Raw genomic sequence first — 22,177 nt, forward strand, 5'->3', positions numbered from 1 at the left:
ACTGAAGTGTGTAAGAGTTAAACTAAAGGTACAATGATTTTGTTAGGTTTATTAGCTGTTGATGAACTGGCAGAGCTGGGAAATATCTACTTTAGAGCTTTTTGCATTTGGGGCATCCTTTTATTATCACTGTTCATAGCAGGCTTGGTGGGATTTTGTTAATTATGGTAAAACTCGGATGTATCGGATATTTTCTATTGCCAGGTGAATCCCACTGAACATGTAGAAAAATCTTAATTATTTCAGTCTTACCTAAAATTGCAAACATCTTAGTAGCGCTATCATGTTTACCAAGATTTTGATGAATGTAGTGTTATGCCCTTTGAATCGTGGACTCCACATATGCCATAGGAAAACAGTAAATATGGTTGCTATGTTTGTTTACACTTTGCACAGGAAACATTTTTAAGCTACATAAAGTACACGAGGATGAATCTGTTGAGCACTGTTTCCCATTGAAATTATGCTTCTTCTATAAGACAGATATGTTTAATAATGAATTAAAAGACAATGTGTGTAACTGGCATTTCTCTCTTCCCTGTCGTTCTTTTCACTTTATGAAATCAAAATAAAAATGATTTTTTTCACTGCAGCAAATTGAGTCCTACATTAACAGCAGGTTTTTTTTTAATTTTTTATTTACATCATTCATTCAATGCTATTCACTCTTACAAGATGTGTTTCCTTACCCTAAAAATATGGTTTAATAATTGTTGTCTTGTGTTGTACATTTATTTCTGTAGCTGTTTTCTTGTTTATGCATGTATCTACTACCTGAATTACAGCCAATTCATAAGCAAATCCATGCCGATCTTTTACATTAATGCCACTGGCATACATTAAAAAGAAGTCTATTAAGTACGTTATTTTTTTGTATTTCGCATAGAGGAAAATTTTTTTTACTTTTGAATCCAGTGTCAACAGGCCAGAATAAGTATCTCAAGGACACAGTGATACTGCTGATGTGCAGGAAAAGCCTCAATATTTCTATGAGAAACTGGCAGAAGACCACCCATCTTCATACCTTCTTAAATAACACGAAGAGTTCATTGTCAGTCATACAAATGTCCATTCAGTGTCTTTTTATCTCTGGTCCAAATGTCAAGTGTCTGTTTAATCCCGATGGCTCTTCGGATTTTCTCCTGATTTATTCTCCCTAGGAAAAAAAAGGCAAAACATTAAATACAGTAACTAAAGTACTATGGGTAAACAATAAGCGGAGCAACATCAACTTAACACCTACCAGCCACTCAGGTGAGGAGCTGCATCAGGTGTGCCTCCGTTCTGCCCAGTCCCTAAACGTAAACAAAGATGAAGCTAACAGGGTTAGCATTATTTTACCGAGCAATGCGTCCCTGACAGGAACAAGAAGACCCACCTTGTCGGTAATACATGTCGTTAACCGTATTCCCGTAGAATTTCCAGGCAAAATGAATTGCGATAAGACTAAAAATTAACCAGCTGAGTAAGATTTTGAATATAGAGACCCTCATGTCGTTTGCGAGCCAATCGTCCACAAACTCGTACAGGAACGATAAGCAGCTGTCAGCAATGCGAGACAAAAACTCCAAATCCCACGGTTCCTCCATGGTGTGGGTTAAAATCAAACGAACTGAGTCAGCTGTGTGTCTTCTGAGTCATTTATAGACCATCAATTTTTATTTTTTCGGCTTGTCATGGCATATCTGTTGAGCTGAACATCACTGTAACCTGCGAACGAGAATTCGGAATCGGAAATGACGTAAGGACGTAGCCGTTTGTACGCATGCGCAATGTGCAGTTGTTTTTCATTCAACCTTTATTTATACATATCCTGATGCATGCTCAATAATCCAGGTAGAAAAATCCCCAAAAAATTCAATCTGGTCCTCTGGACATTCAAAAAAACTAAAAACAAAGCAAAAAAAAAAAAAAGTAGAAATGTACATTTCATTTTTTTTTGCTTTGTTTTGTTTTTTTGAATGTCCAGAGGGCCAGATTGAACTTTTTTGGACTTTATTTATACAGGTTAATCCCATTTTTTTAAAATTATTATTAACCTTTATTTAGCTAGGCAAATCCCATTGAGATCACAGATCTCTTTTGCAAGGGAGGCCTGGACCTGATGGTGACCCTGGACCTGCGTGTTTTTGTTCTGTGGGAAGAAACCGGAGTACCCGGAGCAAGCACGAGAAGAACATGCAAACTCTACACAGAAAGACCCCAGGTCCAACCAGGGATTGAACCCACGACCTTCTTGCTGTGAGGCAACAGTGCTAACCGCTGATCCATCGTGCTGCCATTGAGCTCTGGGGTCTCATTTACAAGAGAGACCTGAAGTGCAGCGTTCAATCGTTTGTCAAATATAAAATATTGTATTTTGTACATCTTTGAAGTTGGTAAAAACGATTTAGCTTTTGAATTTTTTTTTTAATTGCCTAAAAATTCTTTTTCAGCATTATTGTCTTTTCTGAGTATTTTGCTTTATTTTTTTGTGTTGCAAATGTTTTTTTTTTTACCTTGTTTTGTATTTTTCAGTTTACACTTTGTTAAATTGTTTTGCCTGTGTTATTGTGATGTGCATTGTAATTATATTATCCATCCATCCATTATCTTTTTACCCGCTTCTTCCATTTTGGGCAACGGGGGTCGTCGGTGCCCATGTCCAGCAATCACTGTGCGAGGGACGGGGGACACCCTGGACAGGTCGCAAGTCCATCACAGGGCCACATAGAGACAAACGAGACAAACAACCATTCATTCATTCACACCTAGAGACAGTTTTAAAGTTACCCATCAGCCTAACATTCACATTTTGGTCTGTGGGAGGAAACCAGAGTACCCGGAGAAAGCTCATACATACACAAAGAGAACATGCAAACTCCACTCACAAAGGTCCCTGGACCGGGATTTGAACCAGGTAGCTCGCTGAGAGACAGCTGCTCTACCAGTTGCGCCACTGTGCTACCCGTAATTATATAAAATAAATATAATTATTTTGATTTGTTTACTTCTACATATGTTTATAAAAAAAACTATAATATATCATTAATTTATTATTTGCCTTAGTAGATGGTCTTTAAATAAAAAATAAATCTAATAAAACTCTTATCAACTTTCAAGCTTTCTTTTGTTTTATTGTGTTTATACTTTTATTAATATATTTATGAGAATGCTAGAATGCCTTGTGGATTCACTTGAGAAAACAAAATAATTTGAAGTTATTTATTCTATATGTGTTCTTCAATCTTTGGCACAATATTATCCTCTTGTTAATTTTTTTCTTTTTCTTAATAAAGGGTTTCTATGGATTTTTTTCAATTTGTTATTTATATTTTTGTGTAAACTCTAAATTGTGAGAATGTGAATGATTGTTTTTGCTTGTTTCTATGGCCTTTTCATAGAATTGCAACCTGGAAAGGAAACACCATTATATATGGCCTTCATTGACCTCACCAAAGCCTTTAATTCAATGAACCATCAGACCCTCTGGCTTCTTTTGGCAAAGGCTGGCTGCCCACAAAAGTACATTTGCATACTGAGCCTGCTACATTGTGACATGTCAGCCACTGTACTCAGTGGCAGTGGAGATGCTACTGCACCCTTCAGTGTTGACACAGGATTCACAGCTCCAACATTGTTCTCATTTTCGGGTAGTGGTGGCGCAGAGGTTAGAGAAGGTGGGCCTGTGATCGGAAGGTCGCCGATTCGACTCCCCGGACCGACAACATCAAAATGTGGGGGGAAAGGTGAAACGTCCACACCTGGCTCCACCCTCATTTGCCCTGCTCTGGGCCCTTGAGCAAGTTCCTTAACCCCCACCATCTACTTCCAAACAGGTCTCTCTTGAAAATAAGTCCTTGTGACTCAATGAGACTACCTGTATAAATAAAGGTTAAATAAATAAAAACATCTTCATTGCAGTCATCCTCCTCCTCCTTTTTTAGGGGACTCGAAATTATGTACAGGTCAACTCATCAATATAAACCATTTTCAGGCTAAAGGTTGTACCACACCAATATTCGGTATGGAGCTGTAGTATTCAGATGAAAATGCCTTAATGATTCTGTTTGCCTCTGCAAAGGCAATCAAAAATCTTTGCCATTAATATGAACAAGACCCAAATCATCAATCACCACCACTAAACAGCAGTGCTCCTTTCCTGCCCTCAAGAATCTCAACCAATAACGCCATGTTGGAAATCAACAAAGTACAGTCAGGTCATCTGGACGGTTTATTTTTGCTTGAAAAGTTTCATCCTTCATCCAAAGGACTTCACCCTCTTGGAAAACGTCAACCACTTTCCATATCTTGGCATGCACTATCACTCAACGCTGGCACTGATGAGAAAATGTATTTCCTTCTCAGCTGTGCAGGGCTTTCTCAAAGCTAAAGAAAAAAGACTGTGAGGACTGCAACCTCCTGACAACGACTAAAATCCTGGTCTACATTGCAGCAGTGCTGTTCACTTTTTTATATGCCTCAGAAATCTGGACCACATACAACCAGTATTTAAAAGTACTTGAGGCATATCCCCAGAAAGTAAAAAAAAAAAAACATTAAAAAGTGGTGTCCACATTAAGAATAACATGGGCCCTCATGTTTGCTGAGGGTCCATAAGGACCAAGAAGGAGGACAGTGATCCTTGTTTATGAGGGCCCACCAAGAATGTTGCTCTTTCAAGTTCAAGTATCTTTATTATTTCAATTCAATTCAGATTATTTAAGATAAGATAAGATATCCAACATTTTTCAGTCAGGTCATCTGGATAGTTTCTTTTTTTGTGCTGAAACGTTTCGCCTTCAATCCGGAAGGCTTCATCAGTCAAGGAAACACACAACAAAACTGATTATTCCCCCAACAGTTTACTCCAAAGTGGAACAAACCAGTTTTGTTGGTGCTAAGATGGTCTCTTTGGCACGCCCCCTCATTCATTGCAGGCCCTCTTCCTTGTTGACAGTCGTGTCAAACTGGTTGAAAACAACAAAGTCCATGCTCAATAATCCAGGATTACAATCCAACATTTTTCAGTCAGATAAGATAGAACTTTATTGATCCTACAGGAAATTGTTGCGCCAGAGTTTCAGTACAAAGAACATACACAAGACATAAAAATAAAATAACAGAGAATATAAAAATACCAGCAATTAAGTTCTAAGCAGCTCAGGTGCAGACATGTATGAAATGTCTAATGTGTGAAAAGTGTTAATGTTTTAATGTGAAAACATTAAAGTGTTTATTGTGGTGCAGGATTAGTTTTATTGTCCTATGTGCAGAAAGGGGGAGGAGTTGAAAAGTTTGATAGCCACAGGGAGAAAGGACTTCCTGTGGCGCTCTGTGGAGCACCTCGGTGGTCTCAGTCTAGCGCCAAGTCACATCTGAAGTCATCTCAGGGCACTGAACAGAAACATTCATATATATAAAAAAACAAGTTAACACTATTTAACTGAGGAGCAGACTGCTTTGAATTTAACTCCATCCTAGAACTCTCATCTTGAGCAAGCATGAAGGTGACAGTGGAAAGGAAAAACTCCCTCATGAGGAAGAAACCTTTAGCAGAACCAGGCTCAGGACAAGCGGCCATCTGATTATATGAATATTTACACAGAATACTTCAGCAGCAGCATGCTGTAGCACTTCCAGAAGGAATATACATTTTCTGCTGGATTTAATGTGTACTGCAAAACTGCTAACAATGTAAAGCTTTCTAAAATAGAGCTTGCATGAATTTCTTATTGTATTTATTGATTAAAATTTTTTAAGATGGCAGCAATCCCTAATATCATTGTCCTCCCTCTGACTAAACATTAGCTCGGTCAAAATTAAATCTAATTTTCCCCAATAAATTAAAGCTTTTACCTACACTTCATAGGTTTTTAAAGCCAGGACATCCTGATACATGATGATGTGGTGATCATCTCATGTGCATCACTGCATCTCCTTTCAGATCTTAACTCTGCAAGTTACTCAATGTCCATAGGAACAGGTTCTTCTTTTATTCATTCAACCTTTATTTATACAGGTTAAGCCCATTGAGCCACAGGGACTAATTTACAAAAGAGACCACCTACATTACCTATATGTACTTTGTACATTGTAAAGAGGGTGAGTCCTAAGACTGAGCCTTGTGGTACCATTGTTGACTGTTAAATAACTGGAGAAAGTACCAATATGTTAACACATTGCCTCCGGTCTGAGAGATAGTTAGTGAACCAATTAATGGTGTGAGCTGAAAAAACAATTTCTGAGAGCTTATGACATCATGGTTCACAGTGTCAAAAGCTTTAGACAGGTCTCAGTAAAGTGCAACACAGAAATCCTTAGCATCCAATGCTTCAACAACGTCATTAAAAACCTTCAGCGATGCATCCTGATGCATGCTCAATCATCCAGGTAGAAAAATCTAAAAAAGTCATGACTTCAGCGATGCACTCATGGTGTTTCCTGAAACAAGATTGATAGGGAGGTAAGATGTTAAATGAGTCCAATATGTTTTGACTTGAGAGTTTTTTCAGTTTTTCTAGAACCTTGACTAAAAGGAAGAGTTTAGAGATTGGTCGATAGTTGTTCAGTGAGGTAGGGTCACCTCCCTTCATTAAAGGTAGAACAAATTGCTGTTTTCCAAGTGTCTGGAATGGAGTTTGGGCTTATGGACAGGTTAAAGATGTGGGTCACCACCGGAAATGCAATGATATGAGCAGCCAGCATTAAGAAATATGGTAGAAGTTCATTAGGGCCTGCAGTCAGATTTTTTAGAGTCTAGACCTTTTAACAATTTATTAACCTCACAAACTGAAAACTGTGAAAATGAAAAGGTGTGGTTTACTGAAGATTGACTTAAGCTTTAAGACTTAAGATTGATCTTAGCAAGAAGAACTCACAGAATTCCTTTATCATTCGCATCACATGTGGTACATGAGGTGAAACGAAATTATGTTTTCAAGGTCTCAGTTACATCCAAAATGAGCAAAAATATAAAGTGTGTGTGTGTGGGGGGGTGTATGTAGTTTGAAATCATGTAAATACGAGTAAAAGAACACTATTATACAAATAAAGTAAAATAAACAACATCAGATCTAATGTTTCTTTCTGTACAGAAGTTGTTTTATTTTATTTTGAAGAAACCTTTGTTTAGGGGGCGGGACTACCAAACGCCAACTTGCGTTCTGATTGGCCATCTTTACTTTGTCGTCAGCTATTCCGGAAGTCGGCTGTTGCAAAAAAAAAAAAAAAACTTGTTTTCTGCCTCTCATTCTTGACAGCTCACCTGCCGCTGTACTACAGGGAAAAGACAAAGACTCAAATTAGGTATCAAAGACAGAGTTTTGACATTACATCGCCGTAAGTTTTGTTCTTTGTCCTTTTTAATTGTCGAAGACTCCGGCTGCGTCCTCTGTTAAGCCGAGACCATGATAATGTATCTGTTTCGCTTGATGCTAGCAGGGAGCGTTAGCCGTGTTTACCAACAGTCAACATTTGCTGTGTTGTGTTAAAATTCACTGTCTCACATTTGTCACCTTAAAATGAGCACTTAAAGTAGCTGTGTTGAGGTTAGCAGGCATGCTTACTGTGTATTCTTTGAGGAAATTTCAGAGACTTGTTAACACTTGTTATTGGTTTACAAAACGTCTTTGGCTCTCCGTCCAACCGATCCGCTTTTTGTGTGAAACATTAGATCTGCTGTTTGAAGCTGTAATCAGATTTCATTTCTAGTTTCTGTTTAGTGTCTTGGAGCTGTTACTGTCTTCTGTTAACACGTGACTTGATCAGTACGACTGTATGAATGCCGCTATTCACAAGAAACTTAATAGGTGCCCATGTCTTCAGTTAATTTGCATTTATTATAACCCTTTTTTGTGCTTAGTGACTGTGATGTCATGGAGGGAGACAATCATCAAGACGGAGAGACAGAAGGAGTTAAGATTTCTGATAATTCATCTGAGAGCAATCCAGCTGGTAAATATATATATACATTCAGTTTAGAGTATTTTGTGCATTAGTTAAAAATATTAAAATCACAGATAAAAAAGAACTTGAGCTTCAAGTTCAGATGGACAAAAATCTAAATAACTCAGCAAAAGTAAGCCAGAACCTGAAATGTAACAACATACCATCTAATATATCCAGTTTGCTTAAATACAAATAAAAACCCGTAAAGCCCGTAAACAAACAAGTTATGGCAGCTACAGTAAAGTTCATGCAAAATATTTTATAAGGATTAATTATTCATTATCGACTTCAACAATCTGCGAATTGTCAAGAAATTATTACAAAGCAGAACGCACACATAATTACAGTTATAACAAAGCTATTTATTTCCTAAACCCTTAATTATTTGTAGCTGTGAATATCTAAATATTCAATCTTAACCATCACATTTACTTTATATATTTTTGTTGATATTATTTTTTGCAAATGCCTGAATTAGTAAATCGTTAGATATCCAGATACTTTTGAATATATTTTATAATCTCGTTAAATTAAATGCTCTCCATTTATACTTTTCATTTTTCATTATATAATTTAGCTTTGCTTCTATTTTAGCGGACGCTCTACTGGGGAATCACTTGCTTCCTGATCTAGTGGTGAAAAGTGATTGTCCTACGGTGAACAAAATGCAAACTACTAATTTGAACCTGTCAGATGTTACAACAGAGGAGCCAGGCTGGGATGAAGATCCTCGACCCCATCTTGAAACAGCGTTAGCGACAGAGGAGACAAGAACATCGGAGTGTCAGAACGATGTGTCCACCCATCCGGCTGCCGAAGGGACAGAGAGTGATCCTGTTGACACTGACCAGAGCGACTCTGGAGAGTTTGTTGTTGCAATGCTGGCCAAGGCCAAGTTAGAGGAGCAAGGTATAGGAGTAAAGGGGAGATCATCTCCTTTGTTGGAAGCTGGAATCGAAGAGTCCCCGTCATTCAAGTCTCACCGTGATGAGGATGTTACAGCTGACAGCTGGCGGCAGCACAGGAAGCACATTTTTGTGCTGAGTGAAGCTGGCAAGCCCATTTATTCCCGATACGGCAGCGAAGAGGCTCTTTCATCCACAATGGGAGTAATGATGGCGCTGGTGTCTTTTGTCCAAAGTGGAGATAATGTCATCCGCTCAGTGTACTCAGGTGGGCACATTGAATGACAGTCGTAACACTTACTACATGCATTTAGTCTGTACTCATTCAAAATAGTCTGCAGCATTAAGTTTCACTTCACCAAGCTGGTTTTATTTTACAGGAAAGTCCCAATCTGATATTAAATCAAGTGTTTATTTTTTATATTTTAATTGGTTTCAGTTTCTGTGCACACCGTAGTTTTTGATTAGCTTTTTTTTTTCCCATCAGCCACAGCACCTTTTTAAATTATACATAGCTAACAAGGTTTTCAGTGCACGTACAGCACATGCCAAAACTAATTCTGAGCTGTTGCTACTGTATATTTATGTCAGTGATAATGTACAAACAAAAAGTATTTTCTGTGCATGAACACAATAAAATCAGACAATATTACTGAATAAGTCTGATTGTACCATTGATACCAGTGCTAACAAGTTCTTCTGAAAAAAAAGCCCCAGTTCTTGCTTCATTATGACCAAATGATCATTTTTGATTATAAAATACAAAACATTTATCAGCTTTAGCATTTGTTTTAGATTGTTTTTATATTATGGCCCATTTTTAGTTTAACATTGTTACTCGGAGTGTAATGTTGGAGTTTTATATACACAATTATGTTTTTTTTTGGTTTTATATTTTATTTTTAAGAGTAAAGTTTGTTGACCAGCTACTTAGAGGATGACATGGCTGCATGTTGGAAACAAAATTTGAGAAGTAAAGAAGTAAAATTCACCAGTTCTGGCTTTTCCTGAAGCTGGAAACAAACCTTACTACATGTCTGAAAAAAACTAAAACAACCTGAAGTCTTTAAACTTTTTTTGGTTCATTTTAATGTTTCGTCTTTTACTTTATGCCTTTGGTGATAAGTTCATCTTTCAATTAAATGCTAAGTAATTAAATAATCAGACACACAAGTTTTGACTAGCAGGTTTGAAAAAGCACAAGTTCATTGAATCTCACTGCACTTTTTGTAATCTTAGAATTTGTTTTCCCCACTTTACACGTCAGATACTCCAACCCTCAGTAGGTACTCACAGTTTCTTCATGTTTTTAACTTTATGTTGTGTCTTCCATCCACTAGAGGAGCACACTGTGGTGTTCCTACAGAAAGGGCCCCTGGTGTTGGTGTGTGTCTCCAGCAGTCGTCAGTCTGAGCAGCAGCTGCGTGAGGAGCTCCTTTACGTGTATTACCAGATTATCAGTATGCTCACCCAGGCCAGCATATCCCGCATCTTTGAACACAAGAAAAACTATGACCTGCGAAGACTCCTGGCTGGCTCCGAAAAGATCCTGGACGGTCTTCTCAACCTGGTGGATTCGGACCCGAGCTTCCTGCTCACAGCAGTGCATTGCTTGCCTCTAGCCTCCTCTCTCAGGGACTCTCTCAGCCAGACCTTACAGAAAGCCATCACGCCCAATCTGGTTTTCTCCATACTCATCGCCAAGAACCAGCTGCTAACCATCGTCCAAGAGAAAACCGTCATTGAGGACTCAAGGCTGGAACCAGCAGACGTTCACCTCCTACTCAACCTCATCGGAGCCTCCTCAGCCTTTCAGGCTGGGGAGATCTGGACTCCAATCTGCCTCCCACTGTTTAACCCAGACTGTTACTTTTATGCGTACATTTCCTACCTGGACCCTCCAGAATGCACGGTCTGTTTGCTGCTGCTCTCGACTGACAAGGAGGCTTTCTACGCTGTAGCTGAGTGCAAGAGGAAGATCGAGGAGGCCATGGTGGCTCAGAACTCACTGAGCCTCATTGCTAAAGCTCAGTTGTACAGCGTGAGCCAGGTTGGCGTCTCAGACCTCAGGCACTTCATGTACAAGCCCTTCGATGTTCCAGACAACTACCGTCAGCTCACTCAGTTCACCAGGTGTGTGTGTTTGTGAATAACCTGTTCAAGCGTAGACGGGTTGGATATACTTAAAATAATTTTGTGAACAAAATATAAATACAAACTCATAAAAATGTAAACAAATTAATACATTTACCCAGTATGTCTGCATATTAAGAACAAGTTTAATTCACTTTATGATTTCTTTGTGTATGTAACGTGTCTGTAGCCCAGAGATGGAGGCTCCATACAGCAGTGAGGAGGAGAAGATGCGACTCTTGGATCTTTATCGCTATATGCACAGCCGTATTCACAGCACCTCACGACCCCTGAAGCTCATCTACCACGTTGCTGAGAGGGAAACTCTGCTAGCCTGGGTATGTAGCTTTGTTTGTAGTTACAGTGTCACTGTGGACCATATAACACTTTTTGTTTAGAAAGCAGGGCCCACTCTGAAGCTCAGTCTGGAGCCATTGTGAGCACAAATGCTACATACAGTTCCAGGCAGATTGTTAATTTGTTGTTTTCTTTTAGGTGACCAGTAAATTTGAATTGTACACCTGCTTCAGCCCTCTGGTGACAAAAACCTGTGCCATCACTGCCATCACTAAGCTGCTTAGATGGATAAAAAAAGAGGAGGATCGTCTCTTCATCAGATACCCACCCAAGTATTCAACTACTCCAAACCCCAGCAAGAGTTCAAAAAGCAGCAAATCTGAGCAGCAAGACTCCACAGATAATGGCTATTTATCTCTTTTATAGGACTTTCTGAGCTGCTGCAATGCAACAAGAATCTGTACACTGGTTCAGATACTTTTCAACCTGTTTTCTGAGACTTTATCAGGCTTGACCAACTGACTACTAGATTTAAACACTAATTTTTACACTACGGAGAAATGAAAGCATGTTGCGTCACTGCTTTCATACAAAAAGTCAGGGTGAAGCAGCGCTAGTGCATTTTAAGTTGAGCTGTGGTAGAACTATTTAAAACGATCTTCAGTTGTTTTTATATTGTTTTATTAAAGCAAAGAGGTTTTTTTTCTCTCCTGGACAGTGAATGTATCACTCAGATGACAGTTCATTAAAATATACATTTATAAATTAGTTATTTCTTGTGGAAATGAGTATGATGGGGGGAAAAAAGCTAAATTACATTTTCTCAGATCACATCTGGAAAATTAAGTGAATGCAAATAGTGTATATTTGGAATCACCATAAACTGGAATAACAACTCAAACTGCCAGAGGGGGGTTGAATATTTATAAAATATTGTTTGTCTGCAAATTAATTTGAAAGCATTGGGGTTTTTCTTGTGTGTAGCTTCTTTGTCAGTTGAAATAATTAGGTTACAAGTTTTATTTATGTCACATTTTCTGCAGAAAATAAGACGTCACTCTGGTCAACGCACGTAATTATCATTCCCGTTTGAGTTTTTGTGGAACAAAGTCAAATGTGACCGGTCGTTTGATCGGCTTTTAAGCTACAAGATGCAACAGAGCTCATGTAAAGGTTTATATCGATCATCTCACACCTCAGTGAGGTGAGTTCAGGTATTTTACTGTTTCTGATAGTTTTCTAAATGATCTATAAATAGCAGCCTCATTGTCGTGAAGATTTTTCTGTTATTTCAGTCCTAACAGCTTGTCTGTACAGTAAAATAAACTGCAGTTGCACAAATTTACAGCTGTTCTAAATTGTGTAATACTAAATGCTGTTTTTATTACTAACAGGGATAATATACTGGTATGCATGTAAATATTAGACTAATACTGGAGTCAGGAGTGGCACACAAAGCATTAGTGGCTACATCAGAGAAATCATTGCATCAATAAATATAACCGTCTTAAACTAGTTACTGTGATTGTACAAGTTTAGTCTGTTCTGACTTGTTCATATTGTTTGATCCGTTTTAGCCATGTTGAGTGTCCTATGATGTAATTCTGTTGCAACGTCATCACTTCAGGAAATCAGTTTTAGAAAGTGGCAGAAACGGCTGCAAGTTTCTTACCAAACACCTCACAAGCAGATTTTTCAAACGGCATTTATTCTTGTGTGAGAAAATATCGTCTCAGGCAGACTGTAGATCTTGTAGAACCATTTCAAATTACAAGATCAAAAATCTGTACCACCAAGAAAACAAAAAGTAGGCAAATGCAAACACAGCTGCCTACAGTAAAGGTCTTGTGCCACCTCACTTTTACAGAATATTTTCCACCAACATGTTGGCAAGTATCACTATTACAAAGAGCTACTTAGATCGTACATATTTCTTTTCAATATTTTACTTTTTAAATAACACCTCTACTGCAACAAATTTATAAATTAAAATCTATATTTGATTTTTGCATTCCTTAAATTACTTCATGTAAGCAAATATAAACATACATTTACATATTTACAGAACTATACACATGCACTTGTACCACACTGAGCTTGTATACAGCTGTACATACACAGTAGGTATGCCACACATATGGCCCCGGGAAATGCCTATCCAAAAAGTTTAATTTATCCTTTTTAATATTTTAACCAGAGCGTTTGTGCTTTTCAAGCCTTTTGAGCCAGATTTTCAAATAACTTTCAAGGCCTTCAGTAAGTTATGGCAGCAGGTTTATCTGCTTCCTCTCTGTAGTGGCTTTAAATCTTCCTGACCAGAGAACTGCACCGGCCACTTCAGCATTCTACGATCATCCAACACTTTCACAATATGGAAAAAGAGTCATCAAACACAGTTAAAGTCCCACCAACACCATGTCCTAGCTGAACTAAAAGGTTTAAAAAAAAAAATGTTAGTGGCAGCCATGTAAATAAAATGTATGATTTGGGTTTTTGTTCAACACTTCTCTCCATCTGCTAAATAATCAGAGAAGGTTATTTTTTAGTGTAGCGCCAATGATGCTCTAGTAGGGGCCAAATTTGAATTTAATGTCAATACCTGCAGTAGAAGGTTGATTTTATACTTTCAATATTAGGATTACAGCAAAAATACTGAATTTTAGGCAGCTTTTTACTGTATATATATGTTTAGGAAGGAGTCCTTCCTTTTTGGGGTGGGGGTCGGACATGAATGTTAAAGTGGGACGTACACTTCATTACACACAGTGACATGTTAACAGCAAATACAATCTGAATATATTCTGAATCATAACGATCCCTTTTGACAGATGAACAAATACACTTCTCTCCACCGAGCCTGAACTCACTTTGGCCAAAGATAAAAACTTCTATGAACATATAGCAACGGCTGAGTAAAAACCCTTTTCAAACAATTGTGCATGAATAAATTAATCTATGAAAATTTCTTAATTTCTTTCTTCATTTTAAAAATCTTCACGTTTATGAAGGAAAAAAAAAAAAGTCAACCTTTTTGGAAATGTTTTACACTTTCCCACATTTTTAAAAGGATTAAAGACGTTTCTATACAGTCAGGTTGTTAAAGATAAGATCTTTAAAATAAAATTTATATAAAATTGGAGGGAGTGAAGTTCTGGTTTCCTCTCACGTGGTTTAAATGCACTATTGCCCGGTCATAAGCAGTGTGTACAGACTTGCGAACGCTGGGTTTCTTTCCTTCCATCAGGCGCAGTTTGTCTACAGTGTCGTCTATCCCCAGCGGCAGTAGTTTGTTTCGAGGGAGCCATTGCCTTAAACACACACACACAAATATATTTTCAAACTGATGATTTGTTGGACTTTACTTGCAATAAGAGGTTTTACTGGATGTTTTATAAAAAAAAAATATATATATATATATTACCATGTTCTTTTGGTGTCAAAGAACAGCACTAAGAAGAGCTTTTCATCCTCCTCAGTTTTCCTCCATTCACCCAGTTTGAGCACCTCCACGGGAGGCACTGGGATGGGGATGCCGTTGTGAAGGAGTCCTTCCTGAGGCATGTTTGGATTAACAATCTGTAACAATTAAATACAGTGACTATTTCTTTCTTTTATTAAAGGAATATGTAACTTGTGGACTGTGGGATCAAACAGATTCTCACCATTGCTGGGTAGGAAGGGTATCCTCTACATTTTGCCCAAACCAGGTCCAGTGGTGAAAGTTCCATTTCACTATCTAAAGACAGAAGTGTAGACTTTCCTGTGAACAGGATATTTCAATACATTCCATTAATCTCAACTGCTAACAAAACCTGAGCCCAATTTATTCCATTGTTTTTCTTACAAATGCTTGTTTTTGATGTGAATAAAATAAACGTGTCACCAATATGAGCATTGCTTTGAGATGAAACACACCAGATGCAGAGATGTCTCCGTTCTCTTTGCTCGGAACCTTTGCCAACGCTGGCTTACCTCGGCTGCGTTTAGGAGGGGGAACGCTAAAGTTGAAAAAACACACAAAAAAGCAACAAATTTTTCAACTAGTGTAAGTGGAGATAATTTTATTGCAATGAAATTTTAAGACAAGACACTCATGCAATAACAAAGACTCATAACTACAAAACGTCTTAATTTGGGGCTTAAAATCAACAAGTGATCTGTTCATTAAGGGGCTTGTGTGATTTCATATGCTCCCAGTATCAACATGAAAAGGGTGTTTGTGCTAAAGGTTTCAGTCAGATAATGTTGAAAGACAACTTCATGTTATGCTGCAGATATGTTTGACAGCGTCATCTGTAAGATAGTCTCACATATTAAATGGGAGGTTATCATAAAAGACATTGTTTTACTCCTGGTAAAAAGGCTGTATTTTTTAGATTTGAATGATGTTGCACTTTGTGCGCTTTGAGCATGAGGCCCATAGCTTCTGTGACCTTATACTCACGTTAGGTTTGAGTCATCGTCTTCTTCCTGGTCTGCAGAAGTGTGCTTCCCATTTGTCAGGCCTAGCACAAACACAAATTGTAACCAAATTAAATTTTAGTGAAAGTGAAACGCTTGTAACGTGTTAATCCACCCTGCCTTACCTTCCTCTATGGGGGGTGCAGGAGGGTTGTCAGCTTCGCTCTCTGAGCTGGGGCCTCTGGAACGCAAGTGGTGTGTGGAAGGAGAGGCAGAGGTAGGGGAGGTGTTGGGGGTAGGAGGTAAGGTGGTTGTGTTCTCACTGGTTGAATCTGGGCTAACGAGTGTTGTATCCAGACCATTGGTTTTCCCCTCAGAGGTTTTCCCATTCTGCAGTGGAGTGGACTTGTTCTTTCCCATCCGTGCCCCATTTTTAGCTTTCTTAAACAGAACAGATGTGCGACGGCCCACCCCAGCCACAGTCAGGGTTGGAGGTGTGCCAAGGGGTGTAACCTCATGAACAGCCTCAGGTTGAGAAGATGGAGTTTCTCCCACTTCTGCCTCATCTTCACCTTGGCTTTTGTTTCCACTGCGTGAGGACCTCTGGCGCTTGTAGGAACGCCCAGGTGACCTCCGCCCTCCTGTCACAATGCCCAGAACAGGGGGCTCCAGAGGGGCATCTCCTGGTAAGGGTGATGATACTGGACAGGTAAGCTCTAGGACAGGTGGAGAATCATCTGGATCGTAGAGAAATTTGTTGTTAAAAAAACAGCTAAAAACCATTAATGAATTAAATGAACTAAATTAATTCATGAAATGAACCATTAATGAATTACACAACTTGAAACGTAAAACTCCAGGATATTTGGCAGTTGAAATGAGAAACTTGACATCACAAAACTGCATTCATTGAACACAAATTCTGTCTTGATTAAAAAGCAAAACAAACGCTATAAGGATTTAAAAAAAAGGTATTGTACCCATTGTAGAGTTTGACACTGCAGTTAAAGGGCAATTTTCAGCATCCTCCTTTTTTTTCTTTCCCTTCTTTGGCTGTTCTTCCACCACCTCCTCATCCTCCTCTTCATTTTCTTCTTGATCCCTGTTGTTTCCATTCATGGACTGAGCACTTTGCTGCTCCTGGTTCATCTTCTGTCTCAGAGTGTTGATCTCTCGGCGCAGAAGCCTAATGCGTTTGGTGCGACCGCCACTGGTGTGCATCGAGGCGACTATGTCCAGTTTATCCAGTAAGGCTTTGAGCTGCTCCTCTGTGGTAAGGTGCAGTCTGTTTTCTGGATCCAGGAGAGAATCGACTGTGGAGAGACGGGGAACAAACATTAAACCAAAGCACAGACGAAGGATGTTGGTTATATGTTGAGGAAAACACATCTAGTTCTCATTCACCATCCTCCCATGTGCAGTGGTAGAAGCCATGTTTGTTTGGTGCTTCTGGCAGGTGCATGCCAGTGTTTGGGTCCAGGCCAATGGTCTGAGACTGCCTGTGGGCATGACGGAGGACGGCTCCCCCCACCTCCTGCAGCTGTAAGGCTGTTTTGTGGAACAGGGTGTCCTTGGAGTTGTATTTCAGGCAGTTTGAGATCATGAGATCAAAGTCCTTCTCTAGATCCCCAATTGAGCAATAGGCGTGTCCCTCTAGTTTGGTGCGCATCGTGGAGAAATCCATGGGCTGGGATATAAACTCCAGGTAATCTGGGACCTCCGTAAATCATAGAAAATAAGAATGTCAGCTAGGTCGTAGTTAACCCAAAGTAAATGAAGAAAGCAAATAAAACAAGATTGCTGCTCTACGTAACACCAACCTCTGATAGGTTGACAGGCTGAGAGAAGATTTTGGCTGAGTCTTTTTCTTGCAGCTGGTCCAAGGTGGATTGCAGAAGCACCAGAGCAGGAGTCAACGTTAACTCAAGGGCAGCCTGCTGGATTTTCATCTAACGGTGACAATAACAACAAAGCACAGAGCAGAGGGAAATACAAGGTCACTTTACAAAGTTAAAATAAGTTACAAATGCTGCAGAGTAAGATGGACTAAAGCCGCCTCGATTATTACATTACACTTATTTGCTCATTTAAATCCTAAACTGTTTGGAATGTTACCACTTTTTTGTTCTGATCCTACTAATACTTACGACCAACTATATATATAAAAAATACTCGAGACAATTATTTCTTGTGTCTTGCTTCAGACTTCTTTTTCACCTGTTCTCTCTTTAACCGCTCTCTCTTACGGATAAGTTCCACCAGAAGTCGAGCTCTTTCCAGGTCCTGCCTCAACTTTTGCCAGTATCGCAGTTCCTCTCTTGCAGCACTCAGCTTTTCATCTGGCTCCCGCTGAATATCAAACGAAAGACAAATACCCGATTTCATGTCAAACATGGCCAAACCATTAGTACTTAGTTTTCACAACAGCATAAAAACTGCTGTGTGATGAACACTTTAAATAGTTACGTTTACCTGCTCTGCAGTTTTATGAGCTTGTAGATGAGAATGAAGCCGGCGTATTAAAGGCATGCCATTTCGTGACTGACGTTTCAGTAACCAATAATTATGAAGTCTCTGCATGAACTGATTTTTCCTTTGTACTTCAACCCCCGTGCAGATCTTGTTCAGCCTATGATGAACAATGTAACAATCATACATTAAAATGTGTAAAGAAATAAGTTTAGAAATTCTGTTAAAACAGTCAAAATTTCAGAGTTGTAATGGAAAACTTCTTTTGAAGCAACAAAAACAGCAATGAAACAAAAGATAAGCAATAGTCATCATACCTGTGAGAGGGGATCTGAGGAACAAGCAGCACAGGAATATTCGAGCGACGTGTTGAACCAGACCCTTTTGAATTCTTCTTTTTCTGACCTTTGGTTGCCTTCTTGTTAGTGGGTGAGGGTGAGCTTTGTGTATATGACCTTTGACCTCTGTTACCCCTCCCCCCTACCATCCTTCCTTCGATGGACTCATCTCCAGACCCGTCCCGCCGAGACCCAACAGGGGAGTGATGCTCACAGAAAGCAGTCTTCTTCACAGAGAAGGTGGTGCCGTTAACGCCCGTCTCTCGGACCGGATCGATTTTCATATACAAGCCAGCCTTCTGGGCGCAGGTGACATGAAAAGCTCTGTAACAGTTGGCTTTGTGGCACTGAATGGATGCTCCCCTGCCTTTCTGCTTACACAGATAGCATGTAAGCTTCCAGCGAGCAGGAGGGATATTTTTGACTCCTTCAATGGGCTCTAAGAACACTGTGTTAGCAAAGCAAACCTCTGGGATCCATATGGCGCACACAACATGAGCCCATCGTCCGTCACTCGTCTGCTTGAAGGCACCTCCTTGGTTTGGACAGAGCACACAGTCTACAGGGCGGGAGGGGGACTGCAGGCAGCAGCGGCACAGCCACTGGCCTTCAGGTACATAGGGCACACCGTAGCACTCCTGGTGGACGGCCAAGTTGCAGATGTCACAAAACAAGATGACGTTACTGTTCAGACATTCATCGTCCAAGCAAACGCAGCAGAAAGCATCTTCATCAACAGCATTATGGGACAGAGCCTGGCTGCGGGACTCGAGGATCGACTCCCTTTCCAGGCGATCGATAAGAAGCTCAAAAGTGTCCGCAGATACAGACGCATGGCCATCAGACACCCTCTTTTGGTTCACCATCTCCAGCCAAGCCAAGTCCTCCTCGTCCATGTCGTACTCAGCCACACTGTCCTGCTCCTCCCCAGACTTTTCTATGTAACGGTAGTAGGCTGCTGGGAGAGGAGGCACCTCAGATGGAGAAACTGAACTCAGCACATGAAATGTGGGCTCAGGCAGAGGGGTTTGAGACAGATGCTGGAAAGAATAAGTAGATCCAGTATGCTGCTGCGAGCCAGTCCGCTGATTTTGTTGAGACACATTTTTACTGCTCCTTCTGCTTTTATTGTTAGAGGGTTTCCTCCATGATTTGTTTTTACTCTGCGTTTGCTCGCTGTTTTCCTTGTTGCTGTTGCACTCTGCTATGTCCTGAGCCATCATTTCATCCTCTGTAATTACTGGCAGAAGATCTGTGATGTTAATTCGATGGAGCCTTCCTTCAAGGTCCACTTCCACAATTTTCTGGGCCTGAGCGTATGTCAAGGTTTCCCTGGATGGGGAGAGCTGCAGTCTGTAAGGCGAGGGGGACCGCAGCTGACCAGATGACCCCCTGCCTCTTCCTCTCCCTCTGCCTCGACCCCTTCCCATATTGAGTCCTCTAACAAATGTCTTGCATTCCCGCTTTTGTACCTTCCGCATAGGACTGTACTCCAATCTCTGACAAATGGACAGGAAAAAATAAAAAAGCAATTAAAACATCTTTTACTGTAAAAATGATAATTTACTGTAGTTGCTGAAAACAAATATAAATATTGTAAAGCAAGTGTAAGACACATCTTTCAATCTAAAAATTGCTTGATGTTTCAAATTAATACACAATACTCTGAATAAGCATGTTAGATTTTCCCTCAAACTGTAAGGATGTTTTAAATTGTTTTTATGAGAACTTTTATCTAAATTAAATATTTAACTTGCAGGTTTATAATGCCTGTGTCACAATTCTATTTGTATTTAAAACATTGTTAACATATACAAGCCTCATAATAAGACTATCCATTGTCAATGAGTTCCCAAAACAATACTAAATTCTAAAGGTCCTCGTTTTGTTAGATTTATGGGTCAATTTAGTCTTAATTTGATTTATTTTAAACTGCATTTTGATTATAAATTGAACTGCAGTATGACAGACAGATTAATGACATTGAACCTACACATGTTCACACAAAATGCATCTATTACCATTTTATACATATAATCTATTGCACATGTGTCAAACTCAAGGTGTGTGGGAACAGGTGTTGGCATAGAAGCCAATGAGTCTGTTGGATTGACCAAATATAATATTAGCAGGCAGAACATGAATGGAAGAATATTGAAATATAATGGCTTATGATTTATTGCAGTCCAAGGTGTCCTTTGCAATATTGATACTACGCTATACTGAAATGATTATAAACTCAAGATATACTGTGCAGCCCTAAATCATATATTTTTCAATAAATACTGACAGAGACTGGGCCTTGGCTCAGACCAAGCCTTTAATTTTGGCCTCCTTGTGTTGGAAGTTATGCTAAAAATGCAACTAAAGCAAAAGAAACATGTCAAAAGTGTTATAAACAAATAATCAAATATGGCTTTAAATAATTATATTCATAATCAACATACTGCTTCAACAATTCTGACATAAAAGCTTGGTTTAAATTCTAACACGTGGGTGTATTTTTTTTTACTCTTTGACATAGTAATTAATATGTAAAAGGGGCTAAACTCTAATAACATGGATTGTTGCTTCAAGCAGCCTTGCTGACAAACACAAACACAGCAATTTGCGCCGCTTGCATCTCAGCTGTACGCTCATTGGTCCAGTCACCTGTCGGTAACGCAGTTGGACCAATCACAAGTCAGAATCGTGTTTTTCCACCCTGTTGCTAAGCGCGTTAGGTTGTCGAGCGCTAAATACCAGCCCGAGTATCTAACATCTGTCAGCCATTTTAGACGCACAACAGCAGAGACGGTGCTTGTATTGCAAGATGATTAGCAGCCCAATTACACATTCAGTCAGCCACCAGAGAGTAACTGCTGCCTGTGCATCGTACCTTAATGCATTAAATTATGGCATGTAGACGTTAGGGCACGACACAGCGACGGAGCGCCGTTGTGGCCATCTCTTTGTGCTCCAGACCCCTGCAAAAACGGCCGTCTCTGCCTGATGCGATAACGTTGCTCGATCGGACAGGACACACAAATATTAGCAACGGAAGTGTTTCTAAAACAGTGCTGATAATTCTAAAAACACCAGAGTCTTTTACCTCGATGAACCGTCCTCCGCAGCGCGAGTGCCAAACGGAAGAATCGCTCCTGGTTAAATGTCAGCTAGTGGCAGGCTCCGACCAAAGGCGGACATGTTAGCCGTTAGCTTAGCTTGGCCGGTAATTTCAGGGAGCGACATTTTATTTTCAGCGCCCCGCTTCTCCGCTGGGGCTTCGGACGAACACGCAGACTCGACCCGGTTACATTGGTACGGCTTGAGCCTTTCAAACGATGGCGGCGGACAACTCGGGGGCCACAAAATCCCGAAGATATCAAATTAATGTACCTTGGAAGAGGCTAAATATTCAGTCAAGATGGCTTGAAAAATACGCCCCTTTGGAAGAAAAAAATCACCTCAGCCAATTGCAGGTCGACGCCATACCTCGCACGCGACGCGCACCGGTTTGAGGTTGGTCCGCGAGACGAAGCGGATTGAGCGGGCTCGTGCTGGAGGTCAGCACGGAGAGAGACGGCGAGAAAAACAACAGGACGGTCACCGCCATAACACCGAACAGTTGCATAGCATATGTTTATTTATTGTGCACTTCATGTTAAAAACACCTCGAACAGAGAAGTGTACTCCGGAGCATTAAAAACAGAAGAAAATACTTTA

At 39.8% G+C, this 22,177-nt stretch overlaps 3 protein-coding genes across 5 annotated transcripts; 1 reads left to right on the plus strand and 2 right to left on the minus strand.

Moving 5' to 3' along the window:
• Positions 1-440: 440 nt before the first annotated feature.
• On the minus strand, positions 441-1,727 carry tcta (T cell leukemia translocation altered). The gene is made up of 3 exons (XM_037679384.1): positions 1,379-1,727; positions 1,244-1,295; positions 441-1,156 (listed from the first exon to the last, which is right to left on the minus strand). Exons 1-3 carry the CDS (start codon positions 1,587-1,589, stop codon positions 1,114-1,116), a joined length of 306 nt encoding a protein of 101 aa, XP_037535312.1. The 5' UTR covers positions 1,590-1,727; the 3' UTR covers positions 441-1,113.
• A 5,507-nt stretch (positions 1,728-7,234) lies between these two features.
• mon1bb (MON1 secretory trafficking family member Bb) lies at positions 7,235-11,889 on the plus strand. The gene is made up of 6 exons (XM_037679385.1): positions 7,235-7,287; positions 7,844-7,935; positions 8,524-9,102; positions 10,175-10,967; positions 11,158-11,305; positions 11,463-11,889. Exons 2-6 carry the CDS (start codon positions 7,857-7,859, stop codon positions 11,688-11,690), a joined length of 1,827 nt encoding a protein of 608 aa, XP_037535313.1. The 5' UTR covers positions 7,235-7,287; positions 7,844-7,856; the 3' UTR covers positions 11,691-11,889.
• A 2,384-nt stretch (positions 11,890-14,273) lies between these two features.
• brpf3a (bromodomain and PHD finger containing, 3a) lies at positions 14,274-21,894 on the minus strand. 3 transcript variants are annotated; one of them, XM_037678736.1, is made up of 13 exons: positions 21,851-21,894; positions 18,452-19,971; positions 18,138-18,294; positions 17,883-18,014; positions 17,486-17,614; positions 17,070-17,382; positions 16,646-16,978; positions 15,851-16,402; positions 15,709-15,769; positions 15,180-15,262; positions 14,927-15,024; positions 14,686-14,840; positions 14,274-14,572 (listed from the first exon to the last, which is right to left on the minus strand). In XM_037678736.1, the coding sequence occupies exons 2-13, from the start codon at positions 19,951-19,953 to the stop codon at positions 14,389-14,391; spliced, it is 3,699 nt and encodes a 1,232-aa protein (XP_037534664.1). In that variant the 5' UTR covers positions 19,954-19,971; positions 21,851-21,894; the 3' UTR covers positions 14,274-14,388. The 3 variants fall into 3 exon arrangements, with proteins under 3 accessions (XP_037534664.1, XP_037534663.1, XP_037534665.1); XM_037678735.1 differs by lacking the exon at positions 21,851-21,894 and adding an exon at positions 21,564-21,716; XM_037678737.1 differs by lacking the exon at positions 21,851-21,894 and adding an exon at positions 21,351-21,367.
• Between the last annotated feature and the right edge of the window lie 283 nt (positions 21,895-22,177).

Source organism: Nematolebias whitei, chromosome 7 (assembly GCF_014905685.2).
Source record: "Nematolebias whitei isolate Nwh7 chromosome 7, NemWhi1, whole genome shotgun sequence".
Classification (NCBI taxonomy): Eukaryota; Metazoa; Chordata; class Actinopteri; order Cyprinodontiformes; family Rivulidae; genus Nematolebias; species Nematolebias whitei.